Genomic DNA, 25,707 nt, shown 5'->3' on the forward strand with positions numbered 1-25,707 from the left:
CACAACTGGACTAAACCAAAGCTAAGAAGTTTCCTGAATACAATCAAACACTTTGAGGGACAGAGTAGCAGGGGTAGGGGTCTGGGGACCGTGGTTTCAGGGGACGTCTAGGTCAACTGGCATAACAAAGCTTATTAAGAAAATGTTCTGCATCCTACTTTGGTGAGTGGCGTCTAGGGTCTTAAAAGCTTGCAAGTGGCCATCTAAGATGCATCAGCTGGTCCCAACCACCTGGAGTAAAGGAGAATGAAGAACACCAAAGACACAAGGAAAACATTAGCCCAAGAAACAGAAAGGGCCACATAAACCAGAGACAGCATCAGCCTGAGACCAGAAGAACTAGATGGTGCCCAGCTACCACCAATGACTGCCTTGACAGGGAACAAAACAGAGAGTCCCTGATGGAGCAAGAGAAAGGTGGGGTGCAGAACTCAAATTCTAGTAAGAAGACCAGACTTCATGGTCTGACTGAGACTGGAGGCACCCTGGAAAGCATGGCCCCTGGATTCTTTATCAGCCCAGAACTAAAACAATTTCCAAGGCCAACTCTTCAGACAGGGATTGGACTGGTCTGTGGGACATAAAATGATACTCGTGAGGAGTGTGCCTCTTAGCTCAAGTAGATACAAGAGACTAAACAGGTAGCTTCTGTCTGGAGATGAGATGGGAAGGCAGAGAGGGTTAGGAGCTGACTGAATGGACATGGGGAATCAGAGGTGGAAAGGAGGAGTGTGCTGTCATAGTATGGGGAGAGCAATTAGAGTCACATAACAATGTATATATAAATTTTTGTATGGGAAAAAAAAAAAAAAAAAGATATCCACACCTCCCCCCAAAAAGAAACTACCAAATCAGTTTTGAAAGCGATAGTAAAATTTACACAGGAGCCATAATATATGAGAGTTCACGTTGATCCACATTCGTACCCTTGGTTTTGTTAGATTTTTAATCAAGGTGATATAACCTAGTGGATATAAAATAATATATATAATGTGAGCTTGCATTATATAATACATAATAATTTGCATTTCTTTGATTACTAAGGAGGTTGAACACTTATTTATTTGAGATTTGGCTCTGCATTTTTTTCTTCTGAGAAAAGCCTGTTCGTTGCTGCATACCCACAGCAGCCTCTTTCAGAGTATGCACTCCATAAATGTTGTTGAATAAATCCTCACATAACAAAGTAAGATTTAAGAGAATGGACTTGTTAATTTAGAAAGATATTTAGCCACAAAGGAACCACAAACTCTAATGTCCCAACATTGTCATTTAATAAATTTTCATTATATAGCTGGTTTAATGTAACTGATTGATAGCTAAACCATAATTCTTATGCATAATTGATTTTTTTAATTGTTCATGTAATTAGCTTAAAGATTATTTTGTGTAAGATATTAGTTATTTTGGGGGGAGCAGTACTCTGCTTCTGCTATCTAGTTTTAGTGTCAGCAGAGGAGTTTAAATTTGTTCTAGTGGCTGAACAACTCAGATAGTATTACTGTTTTCAGAATGCTAAGCAGTTTTCAAAACAACGTGAAATGTTGGACCTGTCTAGTACTAGTAAACAAATTAGCAGTCATTTTTTCTAATAGTAAATGACTACTGTAAGTTTTTTTGTTTTGTTTGTGTTTTTACAGTTGCCATTGAGTCAGCTCTGACTCCACAGGCTTTTCAATGGCTGATTTTTTGGAGGTAGATCACCAGGCCTTTATTCCAAGGTGCCTCTGAATGGACTCAGACTTCAAACTGAGCTTGTTTACTGTTTGCGCTACCCAGGGATTCCCTACTATAAATATATAGCAAAAATCACATCCACAAATTATCTTTAAGAAAAGAAATGATTCCTAGTAAGTGTAATATCACACTGAGTGTTCCTGTCACTATTGTCTACTAACGCTTGTAAGGAGATATGTTGTATCAGGCAACAATATTTATGAAAAATTAATAGAAAAAAACTTAAGATTAAGAAAATTACCTAAAGTTTTATGAAATTTTTTCTAAATTTTTCTAAAGTAGAAATAGATTATTATTACACAGTTTTAGCTTGTAGGTGTTCCAGAGAAGCATGATTCTAAAACCACACTTCTCATAAGAGTCTAGATACAAAAAAAAAAACCCACTGATGTAGAATCGATTCCAACTCATAGCAACCCTGTAGGACAGAATAGATAGGAGGACAATAGATAAAGAAGTCGTTGGCAGCAAAAACATCAACTGGGAATTTTTATTTCTATTTCAGCAGTTCTTCTAACTAAACCATAGAGGCATGCTGTTCAGATCTGCCTTCAAGAAAGAACTTACCGTTTCTCTGCAAAGAGTGCAATTATCTGATAACCTCCAGCTGCTAGTGCCTTCAGCTGTGCTTCAACCTTCCAGCCACAGCCACACTCTTCCAGGATAGCCCCAGCCAATGACTGAGCATGGTGGAGATACCAGCCATTTCTGTCTTGAGTGTGGATTCTCATGGGCAATCTGCTCCTGAGCTCCTTCCTCATTGGGTTGGCCAAGATTTGTCAGATCTACATCATGGTCTGAGGTTCTCCCTGTTGTTGTCATTGTTGTTAGCTGCCCTTGAGACAAGATGCCCCCAACTCATGGCTACCCCATGCACAACAGAGCAAAACATCACCAGTCCTGAGTCACCCCCATTGATCAGTTAAGGATCAGACCATTGCGATCCATAGAGTTTTCATTGGCTGATTTTCAGAAGGAGGTCACTAGGCCTTTCTTCCTAGTCCATCTTGGTCTGAAAGCTCTGCTGAAACCTGTTCAGCATCATATCAATATACAAGCTTCCACTAACAAATGGGTAGTGGCTGTACATGAGGTGCATTGGCAGGAAATCAAACCCAGGTCTCTCATGCAGAAGGCGGGAATTCTACCACTGAACCACAAATAACATAGAGGCTCTTCCTGCCCAATCCTAATTCTTCCCCCTTGTATTCTAAATTTCACTCTAGTTACGCCTGTGTTAGCTATTGAGTGCTGCTACAACACAAATACCACATGTGGGTGGCTTTAAAAAACAGAAATTTATTTTCTCGCAGTTTAGGAGGCCACAAGTCCGAATTCAGGGTGCCAGCTCTAGGGAAAAACTTTCTCTATCAGCTCCAGAGGAAGGTAGAACTTGAGGCCACGTGGTTTCTCCTTGCCACTTATAGTAAAATGCGAGAGGAAGGAGATGGACTTAAAAACAAACTGTGAAAAATAAAAACAGAACTTAAAGATTTGGAAGATTCTGTTGTACAAACTAAGGACATGTGTCCTATAATTTTCACCAAGGACATGGCTGCACAATCTTTTGTTAAACAGATTAAGCCCAGGAATGATGCATCTAACCAACTACTACAGCAGAAAACCCATCAGTTTAGACTGAAGGGGACAGGGAAAGAATGCTGTTTGCCTCTTGGAATTCTACAGGCAGGAAACAGGCCAAAGGAACTACATCTGTTATCCTCCAAGAAAAGAAAAAGACCATCCCTGGAGCAGCTCGGAGAACAGTGGAACTGTTGGGAGGAGACCAGGAAGCCAGGCCTTCTCGATTTCAAAGGGTGGGGACGTGGTCTCCTGGATCTCAAAGGGTGGGGCCACAGCCTCCCAGATTTCAAAGACCTTCACCAACTTGGTTCTGGAATGCAGGGCTGATATTAAGGTGTGCCAAAGGCATGAGGCCACCACCCAAAGCTGAGGGGGTAGGCTGTCATGCCCAAGAGGCATAAGAATGGAGCCTACCAGGGCCAAGAGGTGGGGTCACCACTCAGATGGACTAGGAGAGTGGGGCCACCTGAAGCCAAGGGAGCAGAGTTGCCATTCCAGTGGGCCTGTAAGGTGGAGCTAAAACCCAGGGCCAAGGGGCCTGCACCCAGAATCCAAAGGGTATGGCCAATACCCAGAAGCTAGAGGGCAGGGCCATTGCTGAGATGGTCGCAGAGAACAGAGGATTATTTTCAAGCCTTGAGAGCTAATGGAATTTGTTCTGCTGGGTTTTGAAATTGCTCGGTCCCAGTTACCCCTACTTTGCCTCTAATTTCTTTATTTGTAATGGAAATGTCTACCTTGTGCCTATTTCACCATTGTACTTTAGAAATAGATAACTTGTAGTCTAGATTTCACAGGTTCACAGATGAAGTCTCACCCATATTTGATTTAGATGATTCAGAAAGTAAGATTTTGGATTTGGAGTTGATTTAAGACTTTTAGGATGATATGATGGGGTGAATGTGTTTTGTATGTGGCAAGGACATGAATTTTGGAGGGCCAAAGGGTGGAATGTTATGGATTGAATTGTGTCCTCCCAAAATATGTGTAGTAAATCCTAACTTCTATGCCTGTGGTTATAATCCCATTTGGGAATGTGTTGTCTTTGTTATGTTAATGAGATAGGATTAATGTAGGGTGTGTCTTAAATCAATCTCTTTTGAGATATAAAAGAGATTAAACAAGTAAGTGAGAGAAGTAGAGATGGGGAAAGAAAGATGCCAAGCCACATGAAGATCACCCAGGAGCAGAAGCTCGAAAGAGACAAGGGCCTTCCTCCAGGGCTGACACAGACAGAAAGCCTTCCCCTAGAACCAGTGTCCTGAATTTGGACTTCTAGCCTCCTAAACTGTGAGAAAATAAATTTTGGTTTCACTTGTAGTCTTTCTGTTATAGCAGCACCAGATAATTAGAACACCCCCAATAAACCTTTTGCATTCCTAACTCTTTCTCAGCATCTGCTTCCCACAGGACTCAGTTGATACAACTTTCCTGTAGCAAAGGGATTTCATTTGAACACAAGCTATAGCCTTTATTTTCCACTACAGAGAAAGACTATTATTACATTTTTGAATTGAGCTTGGGATTGGTAGAGTGGTGGCTGGATTTTTGACAGCATGAAAACATTCCCTGGATTTAAGAAACTTACTCATGGTTTAAAAATACTTTTTTTTTTTTTTTTTAATTTACCTGTGGCAGTAATTAATGTAGAAAACCTCATGACACCATCAATTTATAATACTAGTACTACTAATGGCTATCATTTATTGAGTAGTTACTATATGGCAGGAAATGTGCTAAGTGTTTTACATACATTATCTCCTTTAGTTAATTTATGAGTTAGTTAATTGCTCTTAAGAGTTTCAGCTTTAGCCAGGAGGCACATTAGCATTGAATCTGGAAATTGCTATCCTGGGTCCATGATGAATGCATTCATTCAAATGTTAATGTGTAATGGTGGATCTTGTGAACAGAAATGTCATGATGCTTACTAGTTTAGTCCAGTAGAATGTATACCATAGGAGTACTTATGAACTTTCCAACTACGCTGTCTATTTAGAAACATACTCTTTTCTGTATGAGAAAATTCATTTTTTAAATTGTGGCCTGGATAATTATGATATGGTAAAATCGGTGTTTGATTTATACCAGTTCTATCCATGTATGTCTTTTAAAACCTGGCCCAGTACTTCCCAAAATGAGCTATGAAAAGCATTATTATTACATGGGGGAATATCAAGGATGGAAAAAATTGCCTGAAAGTGGAGTCAACACTATCAGATCCTAAAGTAGGAACCCTTGGCTATTTTGAATTGGGATTAGATTTTGTCCAAAATGGGCTATGAAAAACACTATTGTTAAACGGATGAACATCACGGATGGGAAAGTGGCCTGAGAGTGGAGTGTCTAATACAGTAGATGTAGCGGACTGTTCTGAACTGAAAGCTGTAGACTCCAAACGTCGGTTGTCACTTACTGTTGTGTGTCCCTGGAGGGTCCCTCACCCACTGCTCCTATTCCTTCCCCTACTGCCTGCTGATTCCTTGAGGCCCCTGCTGCTGCAGCCGAAACTGCTCCCCTAGGGCCGGCCATGCTACAGCCAGACACAGGATCAGCCTCCACCTGGAGCTTGGCCAACCACCTTTCTGGTGCTGCAGTTCTGGACTCACCATCACACACCTACCCCTGCCCATCCCAGTACTGAGAAAGAACACACTGTGGCAGGATGTGACACCTATAGCTGCAGTGGTGGCATTGCCAACACAGTGACACTTGGCTTGTCTCAAAGTAACAGCAAGCCTTATTTTGGTCTGAGGCAGGGCCTGGAGTGGCAAGACAATTGTAGGCATGTTGAAGCCATAATCCTTGGCTGGTTCGAACTATGTCTTAGAGAGAAGTATGAACAGCAGGGATTTCAGGAAGAACTATGTATATAACTTACCCAGTTATATTGCCACTAGTGCTTAATTCTACTTCCAAACTGGCAGAAAAACCCAAAGCATTTACTATTTTAGATTTTTAATTATAAATGGACTCGAAATATAAGTATGTTGATGTTCATCTTTGGCTGGTTGAAAACATTTCTTTGAAGACAGTGTACCCAAAAGCTAATTTAGGCAAAAACTGTTTCTGTAGACTTTCCTGTTTATAATATCACCCTTACATAATTACATTACTAGAGAAAAAGACTCCAGGATAAGTTACCAGGAATAATACCCTAAACGATGCAACAAAAGTGGCATGATAAAGAAACCACTACAACTTAATGAGTATGGGCTCCTTTTGGGGTTGTAAAAGGTTTTGGGACTAGATACAGAGATGGTGGTTGCACAACATTGTGACTGTGCTAAATGCCACCTTAAAATAGTTAATTTGATGCTACGTAAATATCACCTCAATTTTTTAAAAAGTGGAGAAAAAATATAAAAAATACAAAAAGAAACCATACCTTCGCACAAGTCAAGACATATCCTGGCCCAAGAGCAACAATCTAGGTCAGTGTGCACCACAGAAAATAAGCAATCACCTGATGGCTCCCAATTGGTAGTTGTTCCTATTGGTGGCTTTCATTGGTCACCAAGGGTTGGTTTTGGCAAGAAAGGGACCTTCTCCCCAGGGTGAAGAGGATTTGCCACTTCAGAGCAAAAAAAGCTAGACTTTATCAAACAAAGTCAAAAACATTAGGCCCTTTTATGTATACACAAATCCAAAGACATTGGACATTCCTATCCTCTTTTCTGGGGCCCTGGTGTCACAGTGGTTAAGAGCTTGGCTGCTAACTGAAAGGTTGGCAGTTCAAATCCACCAGCTGCTCTTTGGAAACCCTATGGGGCAGTTCTGCTCTGTCCTATAGGGGCACTATGAGTCAGAATCAACTCGATGGCAACGGGTTTGGTTTTATCCTGTTTTCTATTCTCTGTTATAGTTTCTATAAGATAGAAATTATCGATTTCTTGATGCGGCTTTCCTCCAGCTGCTTTACCAATCAGCTGGAGTCTACTCTGACACACAGGGGTCTCCATGGATCAGAATTGACTCTGCAGCAACTGATACTGTTACACTAAAGATTTAGATGTTTCAAACTATTGGAGCAAAGTTAGAAAGAGGAATCTCCAGGAAGCTAGTAACTTTTACCTGGAGTGATATTTTTACAACACCTGGCAAATGGTGAAGAGAAACTTCCTTCAGCTCTGGACATAGTACTATTCAAATTTTCCATGGCAGTACTGACTTGGACCCAACCCAGCAGACAATCCCAGTATATATGTCTTACATCTGGCTGCCACTATCCAAGGATTATTGTAACATCCAGCAATAGTCTAGGTCGTCAGTGAGTTAAGCGCTTATAATTACAACTGAACTATACCCCAGAATGGAGCCCTGGTGGCACAGTGGTTAAGAGCTCAGCTGTTCAAAGTCACCAGCCACTCCTTGAGAACTCTATGGGGCAGTTCTACTCTGTCCTATTGGGTCAATATGAGTTAGAATTGACTTCACAGCAACGGGTTTGGTATACCCCAAAATAGTAAGTTAAGGTGATCCTATGGTTTTTTCTTTTTTGGTTGAGGTGACCATATGGTGTTTTTCTTTTTAATCTGTAGTACAATGAATTGTATATATTTTTCAGGTAGTAAAACATTCTTGCATTCCTGGGAAAGACCCAGCTTGGTTTATACACTTTGCATTCAATTTGCCCCAATTTTATTGGTGATTTTTCATCTATATTCATAAGTGAGATTGGTATACAAATTTTTCATAATATCCTTGCTCAGATTTTGCTTCAAGATTTTCCCAACTTTATGAAATGGGTAGGGTAGTTTAATCTCTTTTCTGTTCTCTGAAATAGTTTCTATAAGGTAAGAATTATCGATTTCTTGATGTTCACCTATGAAACCCTTTCTTTTGGTGGAGTTTTGATTACTAGTTCTATTCCTTAGTGGTTATTAGTTTATTTAAATTGTCAAAATCTCTTAGAAAAATCTTGGTAATACTTGTTTTTCTAGAAATTTATCAATTTCTTCTACTTACAAAAATAATTGTCATAAAGTTTATGGTATTCTTTCAATTATTTTTAATCTCGGTAGTTGTCTCCTTTTTTGATCTAGATATTGTTCATTTGAGACTTTTTTCTTTCTGATTTGTCTTGCTAGAGGTTTGTTTGGAAGTATCTCTTTAGATGAAACCTACAAAAACTCCCTTGAAGGACTGCCACCAGCTTTGCTGTCCCAGCGTGGCTTTGCCTACAATACTACAGTGAGTGTTCACTTAGTTTTTTCCTTATACTTGAAAATACAGTTGTTTTGCCGCTCCTCTAACTTCTCTCTTCTGTATTTTCTTACCTTGCTAGTTTTTCTTGTGTTTACTCTTCAGTTTTCATTATTGTATTGATTCATTTTTGTTCGAGACATCATTTGAGGAAAGACAGTTATTAAATTCCTTATTCATTTACTGAACATGTGTATATTCTATACTTAGAATTATGAGAATTAGTGAGAATAGAGATGAATATAAATAGTTCATATTAAATCAGGTGATTTGTTATCTATAATTTTTATACTGTAATATAGTGAAATAAGTGACATTAATTTTCTCTCTTCCATTCTATTTCAGTTATGTAATTAGATGAGCTCTATTTTGGGGAATAAACTTTGGACAAATAATTAGATATTTTCACACAATACTCTCACACATAAGTACAAAACCATGGCAAGAATACTGTGGCTTTTGATAGGAGTCACACTTTAAAATGTTTTGGTCTCATAAACTATGTTCCCTAAAGGAAATTTTCAGCATCTTTAGTTTAGTACAAGCACATGGTAACATTTCACTTCTATTCAAAACTACAAAATTTCTGGCAATAGTCTATGGGACAACTGCAGCAAGTACACGGTCAGACTTTCAGAAAGTAACTCCTGAATGAACACAACACTGAAACGGAAGTTCCTGATTTATCTCATTGTTATTGTTGTTGTGTGCTGTCGACTAGATTCCGGCTCATAGCCACCCTATAGGACAGAGTAGAATTACCCCAATAGGGTTTCCTAGGCTGTAATCTTTATGGGAGCAGATCTGGGAGAAGCTGGTGGTTTCAAACTGTCGACCTTTCAGTTAGCAGCCAAGCGCTTAACCACTGCACCACCAGGGCTCCTTACTAGGGTAGAAATTACTGTAGTTTGTTTGCCGGGTTTTTTTGAGGGGAGGGGTTGCTCAAGAATCTCTAATTTAATGAAGTAAAAGATAGCTGTCACTATTCTCCACTATAAATAGCAGCTTTTCCAACTGAAATCAAGAAAAGACAAGTTTTGCATCAAAAACTGGCAGTCTTGTCATTTGCTATTAAAAAATCTGTTTCACGATTGCCAAAGAAATGTGCAGAATCTAGAAAAAAGTGGGCAGTAGGATATGTTTTTCTTTCCACACATGTAAATAAAACAAAAGACTCTACTGGAAACCAAAACTTATTTTAAAATAAGAACATTTGTAAATGTTACAAAAAATGAAATACGTATAAATCTAACAAAATCTGCACAGGGTCTCTAGTTTAAGTAGTTAAGTAATTTGAGAATGCTGGAACCAAGCAAACCAGTGGCAAGATTTGTCTTTGTTTTTTTCTCACATACATAAAATCCTCAGACAGCATCAGTTACAGCATTTTTCAGGTGCATAGGGTTGACTGTAAGAAAATTAATTATCAGGGCCAGAAAGAAGTTAATCGTGTATAATGAAAAGCTCCTCCAGCAAAAGCCATGCTTGCAAACCAGCTAACTCAACCCTGATGACCCATGTGTTGAAATTTCACATTTGTCATAGCAATTGAAGACATAAACTGAAACTGGTTCTGATGGTTAAGGTTGTGTCAGCTTGGCTGGGCCATGACTCTCAGTGGTTTGGCAGTTATGATGTAGTTTCACAGTTATGTAATGATGTAATCACCTCCATGATGACATCTGCTATGAGCAGCCAATCAGTTGAAAGGGAGTTTCCTTGGGGTGTCGCCTGCATCCAATATATACAGGCTTCCTGGCAAAGCTCACTGGCTTTTGCTCCCTCTGGATCCTGTATCCTGCTCATCTTCATCTGATCTCCAGGTCTTGGGACTTGAAACAGCAGTCTGCTGTCTCACCTACCAGTCTTGGATTCATCAGTCCCTGCAGCTACGTAAGTGAGGAGAAGCCTCCAGCCTGATGTGTGACCCACGGACTTGGGACTTTCCAGCCTTTATGATCACGTGAGCCATTTCCTTGATATAAAGATCTATATATTGGAAATCAATATTGATATATTGATATAAATATCAATCTCTCTCTATATATATCTACGTATAAAATCTCTCTCTCTATATATATATATATAACCAAAATAACCAAACCAACTGTCTTCAAGTCGATTCAAGACCTTTCCTACAGCTACTTATATTCAGGAAAGTTATTCAAAAGAGTGCATTAAATATAACCTTTCAAAATCACACAACAGAAGATCTTCATTTATGCAATAAATCATCTGTGGTGTGTTTGGATAATGAAAGTCTAAAATAAGTCAAACCACACAAACTTCACCTCTTGCTTTCGCCATTAAAATAGACACATTGGAAATCCAAGTTCCAAACACTTCCTCTGTTGAAGATAGGAAAATTTAGTGCAAGCCACCTAGCTACAACTTTTTGAATGTTTACAAAATGTTGAGCCTTAACGATAGAAGAGACTTTTATTTAAAAGATGTATTTTTAAAAAACCAAAATTTATCCAATTTATTTTCAAACTAAGGATTGATCCATGTTTTCAGTTTATTGTCATACAGAAAACATTTTATAAAATAACATAGTGGACTTCCATTTCAACATCTTCATGTAAAAATTTCAGTGCAAGAAAGTGATCAGTGTTAAGTGTGAAGACAGCTAAAGTCAGATGGTATTTTAAGTTTATATAGGGCAGAAAGTGTTTGCTATCCACTCCCAAAAAACGTTGGCATATACATTAACTGCTGAGATTATAAAAATCACTTAGTATCCATTTCTTATCCTTTGATACATTTTTATATCTATACTGCATTGATTAATGCTGGTGAAGAAAACGGCTCACTTAAAAATGTAAAAATCTTTTCAGGTACCACAATGATTTAAAATCAACTAGGAGAAAGCTCCCCCTAAATATTTTGTGTGTAATCTTCTGTCCATTACCACAATAACAAAGTAACAAGTCATTATACCTTAAAAAGAAGTCAAAGGAAACACTTTTCCTTTGAAAATACCATTCCTTAGCTCTTAATAAAGAGGAAAATTTTTTCTTAATTCTTGGGGGAGAGGGAGTGTTTCATAAGTAAAAACCTCAATTTTGTCAGTTATACAAATGTCTCATTTATGAAAAAAGTGAATACTTTGATTCAAAGGATTCTAAAATATTGTCAATACAAGTGTAATTTAAAGTTAAAAAACAGAAACACATTAAACTACTACAAATCACCGATTAACATATTCTATTATTTTTCACAAAATCCACAATTAAGAAACAATAGGTTATGTAAGATCCCTTTTTCCAGCATTTGGTCAGACTAGCTAAAATGCCCCAGGCAAGCAACATAACCCACCGTCTCAGGATCCCCATCTATCAAATGAGGGCACTGGACCAACTAACTGCCCTTCCACATCTACTCCATCCTACAAATGTATACATAGATTTGTCAAGTTTTACATAATCTTTTTTGAGAATGAGGTGTTCCAACTTAATGAATTTCACAGATAAATAAAGCTTTCCCATTTAAGTGGCAGCTGTACTTTAAACATTATTCAAACTTTTAAATGTATTTCCCTGTCACTTAAAAGAAGATGAGGTATGACTAAAAACAGTCTCCTAATGTCACAGTCTCCCAGACTTTGCAGCTGATCGAGTGGTCCTCAGACATGGCTTGGGCCCTAGCTCAAATTCCTTGCAACTCTGGGCCAAACTGTGAGTCTTAAAAGGAGGATGATACCACCTGCTCTGATTCTCACTGTTTTGAAGACCAATAGAGTTATTATATATCAAAGTATTTGGAAACTATAAATTACCATACAAATGTAAAGGATTGTTGTGATGAACCTAAGTTGACTTTTTCCTGTTAACTGAGCCTGGATATTTTGATAAAATATATGTTCTTATGTCAGGACTTATGCATTTATGGTTCTGATTCTTCAGTTATCTGACTATTCTCCTACAGTTATTTTGTTCTCCTTCTAATTTGATGCTATATCTTTTAATTGCACCAGGCCTGAGATTCAGGTTCTTTCTCCTATAGTCTAGAAATCTGACCTGTAAATAGGCAGAAACCAAAACTCAAACAACTGTTACTTTAGTGAATGTGGCATCACTATGCACTTTAGAAGGGTGGTTTCCTAACTAAGCTAGGCATCAGGCTCACCTAGGAAGCTTTTTAAAACTTGAGATTCCCAGGTTCCAGCCCTACAGACTCTGATTCAGTATGCCTGGGGTAGGATCTGGAAAAAACTGTTTCTCAAAAGCTCCCGCAAGTAATTTCCATAACCAATTCATTTGGGATTCACGGCTTTGTCCTCCACAGCGTCTCTAGATTAGTAGTTGCTAGTTTCCTTGGTTTTGAGATTAAAATGTCCCCTTGCATTAACCACATGCACATTGGAAGTAGACTGCCTGTGACCTTGGCTTAGACCCACAGAACTACTCATTACTATTTTTTGCAAGAAAATTTTTGAAATGATAATGTAACCTCAAAGCTAAGACAATGTGTGCAGATGCTGAAAGGTAGCAGGTTCTACACTCACTGGGCACCTGTGTTCTGCTCTACCTGTAGTCAGTCACTGGTTCATAAAGACCATCTTATTATGGTTGTCACTGGCAGAACTCCTCCAAATCACAGAAACATAGATAGCTAGTCAGTTTTATTAAGAAAATGTTTCTAGCAGACATACATAAAAAGTATTTTTAAAAAACTACATAGCTTCCTGTAGAAACCCAAAAACTTCCATGCTTCTGAAGTCAACCATAAAGAGGAAAGTGGACCCAAACACAGTTGTTTAAAAATATGCTCAACTAACTGTGAAAATTTAAGTGTAACATAGGCACAATTTCATCCTTTAGGAAGTTTAACGGGCATGAACGGAATTTGGTTTCCATTTATTCTACCCAAACAGTTAATTATGAAAACGACATGTGAAGTATTTGGTCGAATGCAGTTTTGAACACCATCCCTTCCAAATTTTGTACAAAATCCATGTTTGGATTTTCCAAGTGTCTCAAGTGTATCTAGGCACTGCGGAACGTTGTCATGTCTTTCGGTTCTCTGCTTGGGACGCACCAGTCATCAGCCTCGTGGTTGGTGTTGTAATGCTTCCAGGCAGCTTTGTTGTACACTGGGAGTCTTTCTATTGATTCTGTTGACAGAGCCTGAAAAAACAAGCAGGACCTAAGTTTGGCGTTTTAAAAAATCCGTTGTTTGAGAAAATACACAACGGCGCAAAAGTTACTACAAATTAAATAATACTACATTGGGTTTGTAGTTTATTAATCACAACAGCATCTACATACATTTTTAAGAAGAGTACATATTTGACACGTTATTTACTAAATCTATAGCACTGCTTAGTGTGCATGTTGACTAAGTTTGTTGCTTGCAGTAAATCCCCAGCCAGCCTGGAAGCTGCTGGATTGAAATTTTTAAATAGGTATAGTAAACAACTCTTACAAAACCTGACCCAGACCAAAAGTTGGTTGGTTAACTGAAAAAGTCTGCTAACGTGTGAAAATATAAAAATTGACATATGCACCTTAGTGTATGTAATTGTATAAGCATTTAATGAAATCTATAATTTCAATTATTTAGTAAAAAAATTTTTTTTTTTTTTCAGTATACTCACTGTACTTTCTTTAAACTCATCATGACAATATTCTCGATAAATATAAAACTATGTCTAAGGCATCTTAGCTCCTGCAGGAGCACTTCTGGGCCTTGGGTTTGAGCCTGTGTCGTCATTGAAAGCCACCTGTTTCAGTCACAGCACATGCGACTTCTGTATCATACATAATTTCATTTCTAACGTATCATTACCATTAACTCACTGTTTCATGTCAGTTTCCTATAAATCACTGGAACCTTCAATTTACCAGAATAAACTATTGTTTCTCATTATCTTCTTAAAGTTAGGACTTTTTTTCAGTAGAATTTTCAACTTCAAGCCACAAGCATTCCCCAAAATGTAGGAAATGTTGAACTAGAAACTTCATTCTAATAATACTAAGGTCAGTCTTTGATACTGATGATTTTAATGATGCTGTGACCTCTTGGCTTCTATTTTTCCCAAAATGGAACTAAAAAACTTTCACCTACATACTCTCTTTAAATATTCCAAAACCCTTCAATCTAGACTCAATAAAAAATGTTACATTTGGTGGTAAAAACACTGCCTTCATGTTGCCCTTTCTAAGTTCCTCACAATTGAGATGGGAGAAAACTTATTATCTAGAAAGAACTTACCGGCCTTTCAGATAAGTTTATCTTTCCAATGTAAATTCTTAAGCATTTCCTATAAAATAGGTGCCATCTAGTGGCCAAAAAAGGAAACTAACGTCACCAAACAGTGGAAGCTGTGAACAGCCCACCACTTAACCAAAGTGGATTGATGGAACCCAGTGGTTCTCCATCCCTCTAAAATATACTGACCCCTGAAACACACTGGACCATCCAGGCCAATATGTTAAGTGCCTCTCCTCCCACCACGTGAGCTATATGTTTACCACGAATCACCTGTGCTTGTCCCTAAATCAGTTTATGCAATTATGCAATCTACCATTGCAATTACAAAATTTTACCACGTTACATAACAAAGTACAAAAATGGGTGGGGTGGGTTGTTGATTATATGAAAACGAAGATGAGTGCTTTGGAAAGACTCATGAAGGAAAGTGATATACACACTGCTGTCAAATTAGAGTCAGAAGACATCTGTGAAGGATTGTATAAATATCCAAAACAAATTCTGCACCTGGTTGTTTCTTTGTGTTTAAAGAAACCCAAACCGGAAACCATACACGATGCCTTTTAAGTACGGCTTCTGCAAGAAAGACAATGTGAAACTCCAATCTGCAGACCCATGCACAAAGAAAAGGCCTTGGTAATACACTAAACGATTGGTGGATGAACGTCCAATTATGTTTTATGTTAAAATTCAAACTGTAAGATATATAACTTTTTATGATTCCCCATTTTTACTGAGTTTTTTTCCTGTTAACCATAGTCCTGATCATGTCAGATAAGAAAGTTTCTTTCCCCATACTGGTGGGGATCATCTGTCAAAACAGATGAGATCATATGTAAAAAAAACTGTAATATTCTTATATTTAAATTGCGTCCAGTAGAAGCAAGGTTTTATTTACCGTTAAACATTGGCATCTTTTCTTATAATCAAAAGATGTATCATTAAATCAAGAAGACTAAAGTCATACCTTAATGTAGATAACTGCATCTGTCCCATAGCCCTCGAGGGAATACAGCTTTAGGTCTCCTTGGAAGTACTGTGCATAAAGACGAGATATGGGCAATCCATAACCAAAACCAGCCTGTTCGATGAGAAAAACAAAATTCTATTCAGAAAACCATACTTTGTGATATTTTGCTATTTACAATCAATGCCACTGAGTGTCCCAGGGCTATCAGAGCCTACATCTGAGAGATCCCTCAACGTCTAAGTATTAATACCCCTTTCAAGCCCCACCTACCAGTGAGGAAGCTAAAGCTTAGTTGTCTCCCCTGTGATCATTCAAAACTCTCCATTCTTCTGTTTTCTATAAAATGACTTGCGGTGTTCTGGAAAAAGCATGTTGCTTCTCCTCAATGGCCTGTTCTAGACTATTCCAATACTGCTTCTAACAATATTATATAAAACATGTTTGTTCTTTCAGGAGCAAGAATAGAAAAGACTTGTAGTGGCCTAACAAATATATCTCATGATTTCATACCATGAATTTCCAATTGTGTCCTGAATCTGGGATATCTATAGAGCACAGTTGTATCCCTTTTTCCTCGTTGCAACGCGTTGCCCTGGAGATAAAAATCCAAGCTTCTAACAAGGGCTTTCAAGATCCTATAAGATCTGCCCTCTGCCTCCCACTTTTCAGTCCAGCAGAACTAAATCTGCTGATTTTTAAGTTCCTCAATCATATCATATTATTTCTCATTTCTGTGTCTTTGTTCATCTTGTTCCCAGTATCCGGAATGGTTTCCAGAATGGCTTCCTTCTTTACCTGTACAAATCCTACCATTTCTTCAATACTAAGCAAAACATTTGGACAAGATATAAAAACGGTTTTTTATTACCAAGTTATATGTTCAACGACATTGCACACAGCACGTTAGTTAAGAGCTTGTGTGGACTCAGGAGTCAGAGTTCTAGGGTTCAAATCCAGGCTCCAGCATGACTGATCTCCAGCATTTATTACTTGACTTTTCTAACCAGAGTTTCTGTTTGTCCCTCCAAATCCCCTGCCTATTCTCCATACTTCTCCCTGGTCTGGGGGCTGACCTGAATGGATTACATCAATGAATTCCCATGCACTCTACTTCCAGTGGGCTCAGTCACTGGGGAGCCCAGCATGAGTTGAGAGAGAGAGAAAGTCAGGGTACTCATTCCCCTGGCTCCTTCCCTGTGAGGTTGCCTTGGGCTAAGTGGGCCTATTGAGAGAAAGCAGGGGCTCTGAAACTTTCTCTTCTTCTGGGTTCTAACTTCTTCTCCTTCTCCCTTCAAGTCAGGGTGGTGGCAGTTTTACTGCTGCTAGTCCTGGATTCCTGCACTTTCCCTACCCATACCTGGGTCATTTAGTCTCTTTGTAAATAAACTTTCCTTGAATTATCATAACTTGAGTAAGTCACCTCCTTCCTGTTGGAACCCTGATAGATTAATTGGTTCCAGAAGTGGCCCCAAGAAAACTGCACAAGCAGGTCGCTCAGGTTCCCATGATACCTGACCCACTTTATCACTGCTCTCCCTCAACCACACCTATGAGGGTTCCCCGATGACTAGTAACAGAGAGAAGAAAAAACAGCATAGACCTGGTCCACTGATGGACCTACACAGTATGCCACACCAGCCAAAAGTATACCACCCTTCCACAACCCCTCTCAGAAGTGGGCCTGAAAGACAGGGGTGAAAGTAAATCCTACTAGTGGGCGGAACTTGAGGTATTACACCTACACTCCGTCATGGGCAGGGGCAAACATACTGACTGGCCAGGGACTTGGAAAGAGCAAAACTGGGTAACAGATGACAAGGAGGTCTGGGAGAGATGTGGCTAGTCAGTCTGCTTTGAATGGGCCGAGAGTGTAAAGATATTCCGTCCCATGTAAATGGCCACTAGAAGGCATCCACCTGGAACCACTCAATAATCAGGTGGACAAGATGATCATTCCTGTGGATATCAGGCAGCCTTTCTCCAGTTATCCCAGTGCTTGCTTATTGGGTACACTTACAAAATGGTCACAGCAGCAGGAAGGAGTCTCCGCAAGAACTCCACAACAGTCTTACCCTCACTAAGGCTGATCTGGCTACCACCACGGCCAAGTACCCAACCTGCCAACAGCGGCGAACAATGCTGAACCCCCAACATGGCACCTACTCCCAGGAGAACCTGCTGGCTACTTGGTGAAAGACTGATTACACTGGAACTCTCCCATCACAGAGGGGATAGTGCTTTGTCCTCCAACAATAGACAGATATTCTGGAGAAGAAATTGCCTTCATGCCTAAAGCACTTCTGCTAGTATCACTACTCATGGACTTACAGAATGCTGTGTCTATGGTCCCAGTAGCCTATACATATTATTCCCAACAAGAGGATATAGTCTGTGGCAAAGGAAACGGAAATTGAAGTCATGTCCACAGAATTTACTGATCTAACTACATGCCCCATAACCCAAAAATAGCTGGCTTGATGAGACTGGAGTGGCCTGATAAAGACTCGGTTATAGCTAGAAGACAATATCCTGTCCAGGATTACAGGACAGAGATTTGGCAAAGTGCTCTTTTGAGAGGTGTGGGATAAGAAACAGGGTCAGTTCAGAAACTGACCTTATTACACCCGATACAAGTGATTAAGATCAGTAAAAAACACCATTCAAAAAGATGATAATTTGAGCCATTTCAACCTGGTGATTAAACTGCTCAGAACTCCAGTCTTACTTCAGTGTTTAGAATATGAGATCTTTCGATTAAATTACAAATACTCAAGGAAAAAAAACCAACACTGAAAATTAATTCAGGGTTAACCAAATATTAGTAAAACCAGTAAGTTATTCTTTGCATTATTAATAGCATATCAAAATGTAGTTTACTACATGAAAACCACGGATATATCACTATCAAGCCTGGCAACGAGAACTCCAAAACAAATACTCTTTGTCTTGTGCCCTTTTCAATTAAAAAAAAAGAATTATTCCACAGGCCGTATTAAATGAGGGAAGTGTTTGTTTCTAGCAGATTCCTTCCTCCTTGTGGACCACTCTACACAATGGCTTAAACGATTCGTTCAGCAGCCAGATCCCAGTGAAGGCAATTCACAAAACACATGCAATTATTTCTTGATCACATACCAGGGGCACCGCTCGGGACGTCTCAATACGAGGCCGGGGTGCAGTTGAATACATGTAGTTGAAGAGTCTGTCAATTTTCCTCAGAGGGACACCACCTCCACGATCACTCATCTAAGGTAAGAAACAATCATGCCCTATGACCAAGCCCAATAAACAGCAAAATGCATATGCATAGTGTTGTAGATTAACTACACGCTAGAGAGTATTGCTCTTTAAAATTTGCACTGTACAATCCAGGTTGCAAATATAAACTTTCTCTCACTGGCAGACCTAACATGCCACCTTAATATGTGAATTCTAATATATAATAAATTCCATCAGAATACAAATTTAATGCTGGGGCTTTGTCCATTTACTGAAGTCCCATGAATAGCACAGCCACAAGGTAAACCTCTCTTGGCTGGAACAATAAGTTTGTTATTCCTTTCTGGTGGTCAGTTTGGCAAACAGTATCAAATTTCAAGTGCACTCTATGATTCAACAATTTCACTTTCAAAAATTTATCCTAGGAAAATAATTAGAAAAGCATGCAAGAGAATATCCATCACAGCACTATTTAGAGTAGCTAACCTGGATAACAACCTAAATAAGGGATTAGTTAAATAATTCTAAAATATAATACTATTTAGCTATTAAATATAGAACTATATGTTTTGACATGAGACACAGCCACAAAATATTGTCAAGCAGCAAAAAGCAAGTTATGAAGAAATATTTATAATGTTCTAATTTTATTAAAATTATATCATTAAAAAATGTCTGAAATGCTTTTATTGCCTATGGAATTAAGGGTGATTTTCTTTTCTTTCAGTTTTCAGAATTTTTTCACAATTAATTATAGAGGAAAAAAATAGTATAACTGTCATTTTCATGGAGGAAAACAGAACCACTTCATTGTGTTTTAGAGTCTCATCTCTAAGCAATTTCACAGCACTGATGCCCAGACAACTTTCTGGTGAGTTTGTGAGGTATATTAAGTCCTTATATTTTTCTTTTGTCACTTTCCAATTTAAATAATCATATGGTAGATTTAATAATAAATTTAGTAATTTTTTTACAGATTATTTTTACTCTGTTTTCCTTCACAGTTAACATGGACTTATTTTCCTAGCTATTGCATAACTTACATTCTTATTTAGTATAGTCATTTTCCTTTATGACAAAATCTAAACTGACTCTACTATCTATAACATTAGTGTAGCAGTCATATACAAACGAATCTGCTTTTAACATACGAATACAGACTTGGAGATAGATAAAAGCAGCTCTGAAGGATATGTACTGAAAAGTCAACATGCTGAACAGTTTATAACTGAGTTTTTATGTTCTTAAAAAATCTTTGCAGTATGCATATATTACTTTTATAGTAGAAATTATATCGCTATTTTAATTTGAAAATGAAAATCTGCTTTGAAATACCATTTGAAGACTTGCCTATTGTATATCTACACTTAAGTGATTACAATACACAAGTATAAAACCAAAAACAAAACAAAACCCGTTGCCATTGAGACGATTCCAACTCATAGTTACCATACAGAATGGAGTAGAACTGCCCCACAGGGTTTCCCAGGAGCACCTGGTGATTTTGAACTGCCAACCTTTTAGTCAGCAGCCAAACTCTTAACCACTACGCCACCAGGGTTTCCGTACACAAGTATACAAACACTTTATTAAGAACTTATATGCATCATTATGCTTGAAATTGTTCTTGGCTATGAATTCAAAGTCCTGTAAAAAGGCTTATTTTAATAAGATGAATAAACAGAAGTCTGGAGGTATTTTCTGAGATCTGTCAACTTGTTAATTATTCATCCTTAATTCAATGCTCTGCTACACATTTTGTGGTAACAAGTAAGAAGTGTAGGTGTCCTGTAAATATTAATTAAGTAAACAACATACTAGAATAGGTATTACGATAAAAGGTAGACATGAATAAATACTTCCTAGTTTTCTTTAACTTTTCATCTACGAAGACTACAGCAGTTCAGCAGTATGCAACAAGAAGTGATTTCCAGCCACAGGCAAGTACAAGAAAAGCAGATGAACTGAGCAGAAGGGACTGTGACAAGCATGATCTTACAACAGATGAAGTGGCCAACTAAGCCACAGGAATATAGTTAAAAATTGATAAAGGTAGCTTCCTTTGCTTTGCAGCCAAAAATACAATAAACAGGAATTGATGGATTTTAAAGACACTGGTGAAGTGATCAAAAGAGTTTCCAAGAGAGTTATAACAGGTGGTTTTACACCAGAAGATAGGGGTTATTTAGGAAAAGAAAAGGAGGAAATAGTGGGAGAGGCTTTTAGCTTCCAAAACTATATACATTTAAGGCAAGAAGAAAGCAAAAGGAATGGCACCTTGATAACAAATATATTGCGAGAGATGTGAAAATGAAACAAGAAATGTCTGATTAAGAGAATCTGGAGAGGAAAATAATCTAGAATCATGAGACCGTAAAGCCTGTGTCAAGAAAAAGAAAAGAGATTATGAAAAAGGTGGGGTGGTGGGCAGTAATATCAAGAGGAAAGGCTGAAGAACAGAGGTTTTCTCCTCAGTGCATAAAATCACTACTTCCTAATGTCACCTAACCAAGAGCTGCCATCCCTAACTTCCTGCTCCCCATAGCTCTGAACTCTCTGGGCTAATCTGTGTTAATTTTAGGCTCTGGGGAAAAGGAACCACTACTTGATGATAGCACTGAAGCCAGGAATTTACTAACCCTGTACTCACCCAGGGCTCTTGAAGCCTCTTACCCACAGCTATTTCACTGTCAAGCTTCTGAAGTCACCAACAGCTACTGAACCAAAACATTTCATTTTAATTTAAAAAAAAAAAGTATTAGCTAACACTATTTACTACATACAGACCAAACACAAAATCTGAAAGAGCAGCCAGAGTTGTAAGACAGAAAAAACAACTCATTGACAGGATTATTTTAGGTGAGGGATAAAAGGTTAAAAAAAAAAAAAAAAAAAGTCAATAATCTGAATAAATTAAAAGAAGGGGGGACAAAATCCAGGCCTTGATCCTGTAAGCCTAGGATAAGTGATGGGGATGAAAGCTCTGCTGAAGAACAGTAAAGCAAGCATTTAACATGTAAAGAGAGATAACAAGGGTAGTGCATTCATGGGACCTTGGATGTGAAGAGGAAATGAAAAGGTAGAGGCAGAGCTTAATAGAGGGAGGGATTTTTTTTAAGACTTCTAGACAGTTCTGTTTAATACCTTTCCTTTACATCAAATAGAGAAGTCCCCTAGCACTAACCCAAGTGTGTCCACCAACACAGAATGACTCTCTGCTCAGTGAACCTGGATACACATGCTGATGATGGATGGCCTCAAGTCTTCAAAAGTAGCTGTGGACCAGCATGCTAAAGCACAACAAATGGAAGCAGAAAAGGGTGCAAGACAGACCATGCTGCAGTACAACTTAAATCCCAGAACAGAAGGCATGTGGAACTTATTCTGAATAAAGTAAACCTTAATGGGTCATAGCTGACACAACCAACCAAAAAACAAACATTAGACTCTGAGCTGAAAAAGTAAAGCATTCACATTGTTTCCTTCAGCAAACAGATGGTATTATTGTATATTTATTTATATATGCCTCACTCTCGTAAATGAACAGCAAACGAGATGAACAGAAGAAGGTTGAAGGTAAAAGGATGGAAAAAGATACACCATGACAACAGAAATCAAAAGAAAGCTGAAGTGGTTACACTAATATCAGACAAAATAGTCTGCAAAACAAATTGTTACTAGAGACAAGGAAGGATATTTTATAAGGATAAAAGGTCAATACATCAAGAACATATAATGGATATGATGAGATAGAAGATCAAAAGGAAACAGAGATTGAACAACAATATAAACCCACAAGACCTAACAGGTATCTATAGAACACTTCACCCAACAACAGTAGAACACACTCTTCTCCACGGCACATGAAACATTCTCCAGAATAGATGATATGTTAGACCATAAAATAAGTCTAAATAAAAGTAGGACTGAAATCATACAAAGTATGTTCTCTGACCACAACAGATGAAATTAAAAATCAGTAACTGATGGAAATTTGGTAAGTTCACAAATATGTGGGAATTAAACAACACACTCCTAAATAACTAATGGGTCAAAGAAGAATTGACAAGGGAAATTAGAAAATACTTTGAAATGAATGAAAAAGAAAATACAACACATGAAACTTCTGGGATATAGAGAAAGCAGCGTACTTAGAGGAAAACTGATAGCTGTAAATACCCACACAGTGGTTAAGCATTTGGCTGCTAACCAAAAAGGTCAGCAGTTCAAATCCACCAGCCACTCCTTGGATGCCCTAGGGGGCAGTTCTACTCTGTCTTATAGGGTTCCTATGAGCTGGAATCGACTCAATGACAATGGTTTTTTTTTTTTTAAATATCCACATTTAAAAAAAAATTTCAAATCAATAATCTAAACTTTACCTTAAGAAATTAGAAAAAGAGCTAAGTAAACCCACAGCAAGCAGAGGAAAGAAAATAATAAAGATTAGAGTGGAAATTAATGAAATACACAATAGGAAAACAATAAGAGAAAAAAAACAATGCAATCAAAAGTTTGTTCTTTGAAAAGATGTAACAAAATTAACCTTTAGCCACTGACCAATAGAAAAACAGAGAAGACCCAAATTAGTAAAATCAGGAAAATAAAATGGGACATTACTACTAACCTTACAAAAATAAAAAGCATTATAAAAAATACTATGGACAATTATATGCCAACAAATTTCACAACCTAGATGAAATGGTCAAATTCCTTGAAAGACACAAACTACTGAAACTGACTCAAGAAGAAAGAGACAATCTGAAAAGATGTATAACAAATCAAGAGACTGAATTATCAGTCAAAAAACTTGTCACAAAGAAAAGCTCAGGCCCAGATAACTTTACTAGAGAAGTTTACCAAATGTTTAAACAAGAATTAACACAATCTTTCACAAACTCTTCCAAAAACAGAGGAGGAAAGAACATTTCCCAACTCATTCTATGAAGCTAGTATTACCCTGATACCAAACGAGACAAAGACATCACAAGAAAAGCACAAACTAATACCCCTATGAATATAGATGCAAAAATCCTCAATAAACCAATATAAACCAAATAAAAAGTCAGATGCATCGCAAGATGCCAAGTTGGTTCAACATACAAAAATGAAGCAATGTAATACTACATATTAATAGAATAAAGGGCAAAAACCACATGATCATCTCAATAGATGCAGAAAAAGCATTTGATGAAATCCAACATTTTTCTCATGATAAAAACCATCAACAAACTAGGAATAGATGGAAACTTCTCAACCTGATAAAGGGTACCTACAAAAAAATGACAGTTAAAATCAAACTTAACGGTGAAGGACTGAAAAGTTTTTCCCCCAAGATCAGAAAAGAGGCAAGGATATCAGCTCTTGCCACTTCCAATCAATACTGTACCGGAGTTCAAGCCAGGGTAATTAAAATAAAGCAAAAAAAAAAAGGTACCCAGATTAGAAAGGAAGTAGTAAAATTATCTCTATCTGCAGCAACATAATGTTGTATACTGGAAATCCTACGGAATCCACAAAAAAATGATAAGAGTTAATAAAGGAGTTCAACAAGGTTGCAGGATACAAAATCAACACATAAAATCCAGCTGTACTTCTATACGCTAGCAATAAATAGTCCAAAATGAAATTAAGGAAACAACTGCATTTATAATAGCATCAAAAAGAATATTCAGGGATAAATTCTGTACTATCTACATAACACTGCAAGTACCAAAATATTTTAGATCTTATCAAAGCGGATATTCACAATTACTACTAAATTGTCTGTCTCCAGGATTTACTTTAACTTGAATCACCCGGATTAGGACCAGAAAAGAAACAGACTCAAGAGATAATTCTATAATCTGCTGGATGAATGAAGCAGTGTGCTTATTTTCTATTAGCAACAGGATTTCTTTCCTCAAGAAGAAGTTATTATGCCTGTTAGAAATTATGTACATGCTTATTCTTGCTTGCCTACCCATAAAATTTTTTAAAATGCATTTACCTTCACAGTCAAATCCTCGTTACCTAGTGTGATGTGAACTTGAATAGGTGGGTAAACACCTTTGTCGGCATGGTATTCCATAGTTGCTCTCATTGCATTCTGAAATACATTAGGGTTATATTAAAAATATAACTTTAAAAAAAAGAAGAAATTAAAAAAGATAAACTAATTATATTTTCAAAACTACATATGCACTATTTGAATTTTTTTAAAACTCTTAATGCTTTGGGAATATGCCAAAGAATCACAGTTCTTACAACCATATTTAAAGAGTTACTTTAAAAACAATAAGTCAATTATGTGGAATTTGGGAGATAATATGATTTAAAAATTCCAATTAACTTATGCGTATTTTCAAAAACCAAACTTCTAAACATCTTTAATTACATTAAAGCAGAAAATTCTGTTCTAACCGTTTTACTATTTTAGAAGATAATGGGCAAACCAGGCTTATTTTTGAAAAGTTTCTTTTCACTTTTTAAGAACCATTTTAATTGTCATAAATTTCTAAGAAAAACCTTTTTTCATATATTATTAACAATGGCCTTATTATCATGTAGTAACTAATCAAATTTACCACTAGTTTGAAACAAAGGATATTTATTTTGTAAAGCTGTTTTAATCAATATCTAAAGAATACAAGATACACAATGCTGTTTACCAACGTGACATGTAGCATTGGAATAGAAATTGATAAAGACTAGATACAACTAAAATAGCAAGATAGGACTGAATTTGGAAATAAGGGTATGTGGCCCTGGCTTACCAGTCAGGGGTGATTATCCCT

At 37.5% G+C, this 25,707-nt stretch overlaps 1 protein-coding gene across 1 annotated transcript in view; it reads right to left on the reverse strand.

Moving 5' to 3' along the window:
* Positions 1–10,951: 10,951 nt before the first annotated feature.
* Positions 10,952–25,707, reverse strand: part of PDK1 (pyruvate dehydrogenase kinase 1) — a 43,851-nt gene continuing 29,095 nt past the window's right edge. Inside the window, exons 8-11 of the mRNA XM_004375503.2 lie at positions 24,921–25,019; positions 18,848–18,958; positions 15,710–15,823; positions 10,952–13,655 (exon numbers count right to left, since the gene is read on the reverse strand). Coding sequence (XP_004375560.1) covers positions 13,515–13,655; positions 15,710–15,823; positions 18,848–18,958; positions 24,921–25,019 — 465 coding nt within the window. The 3' untranslated portion in view covers positions 10,952–13,514. The remainder of the gene's footprint in view (positions 13,656–15,709; positions 15,824–18,847; positions 18,959–24,920; positions 25,020–25,707) is intronic.

Source organism: Trichechus manatus, unplaced genomic scaffold (genome assembly GCF_000243295.1).
Source record: "Trichechus manatus latirostris isolate Lorelei unplaced genomic scaffold, TriManLat1.0 scaffold00037, whole genome shotgun sequence".
Classification (NCBI taxonomy): domain Eukaryota; kingdom Metazoa; phylum Chordata; class Mammalia; order Sirenia; family Trichechidae; genus Trichechus; species Trichechus manatus.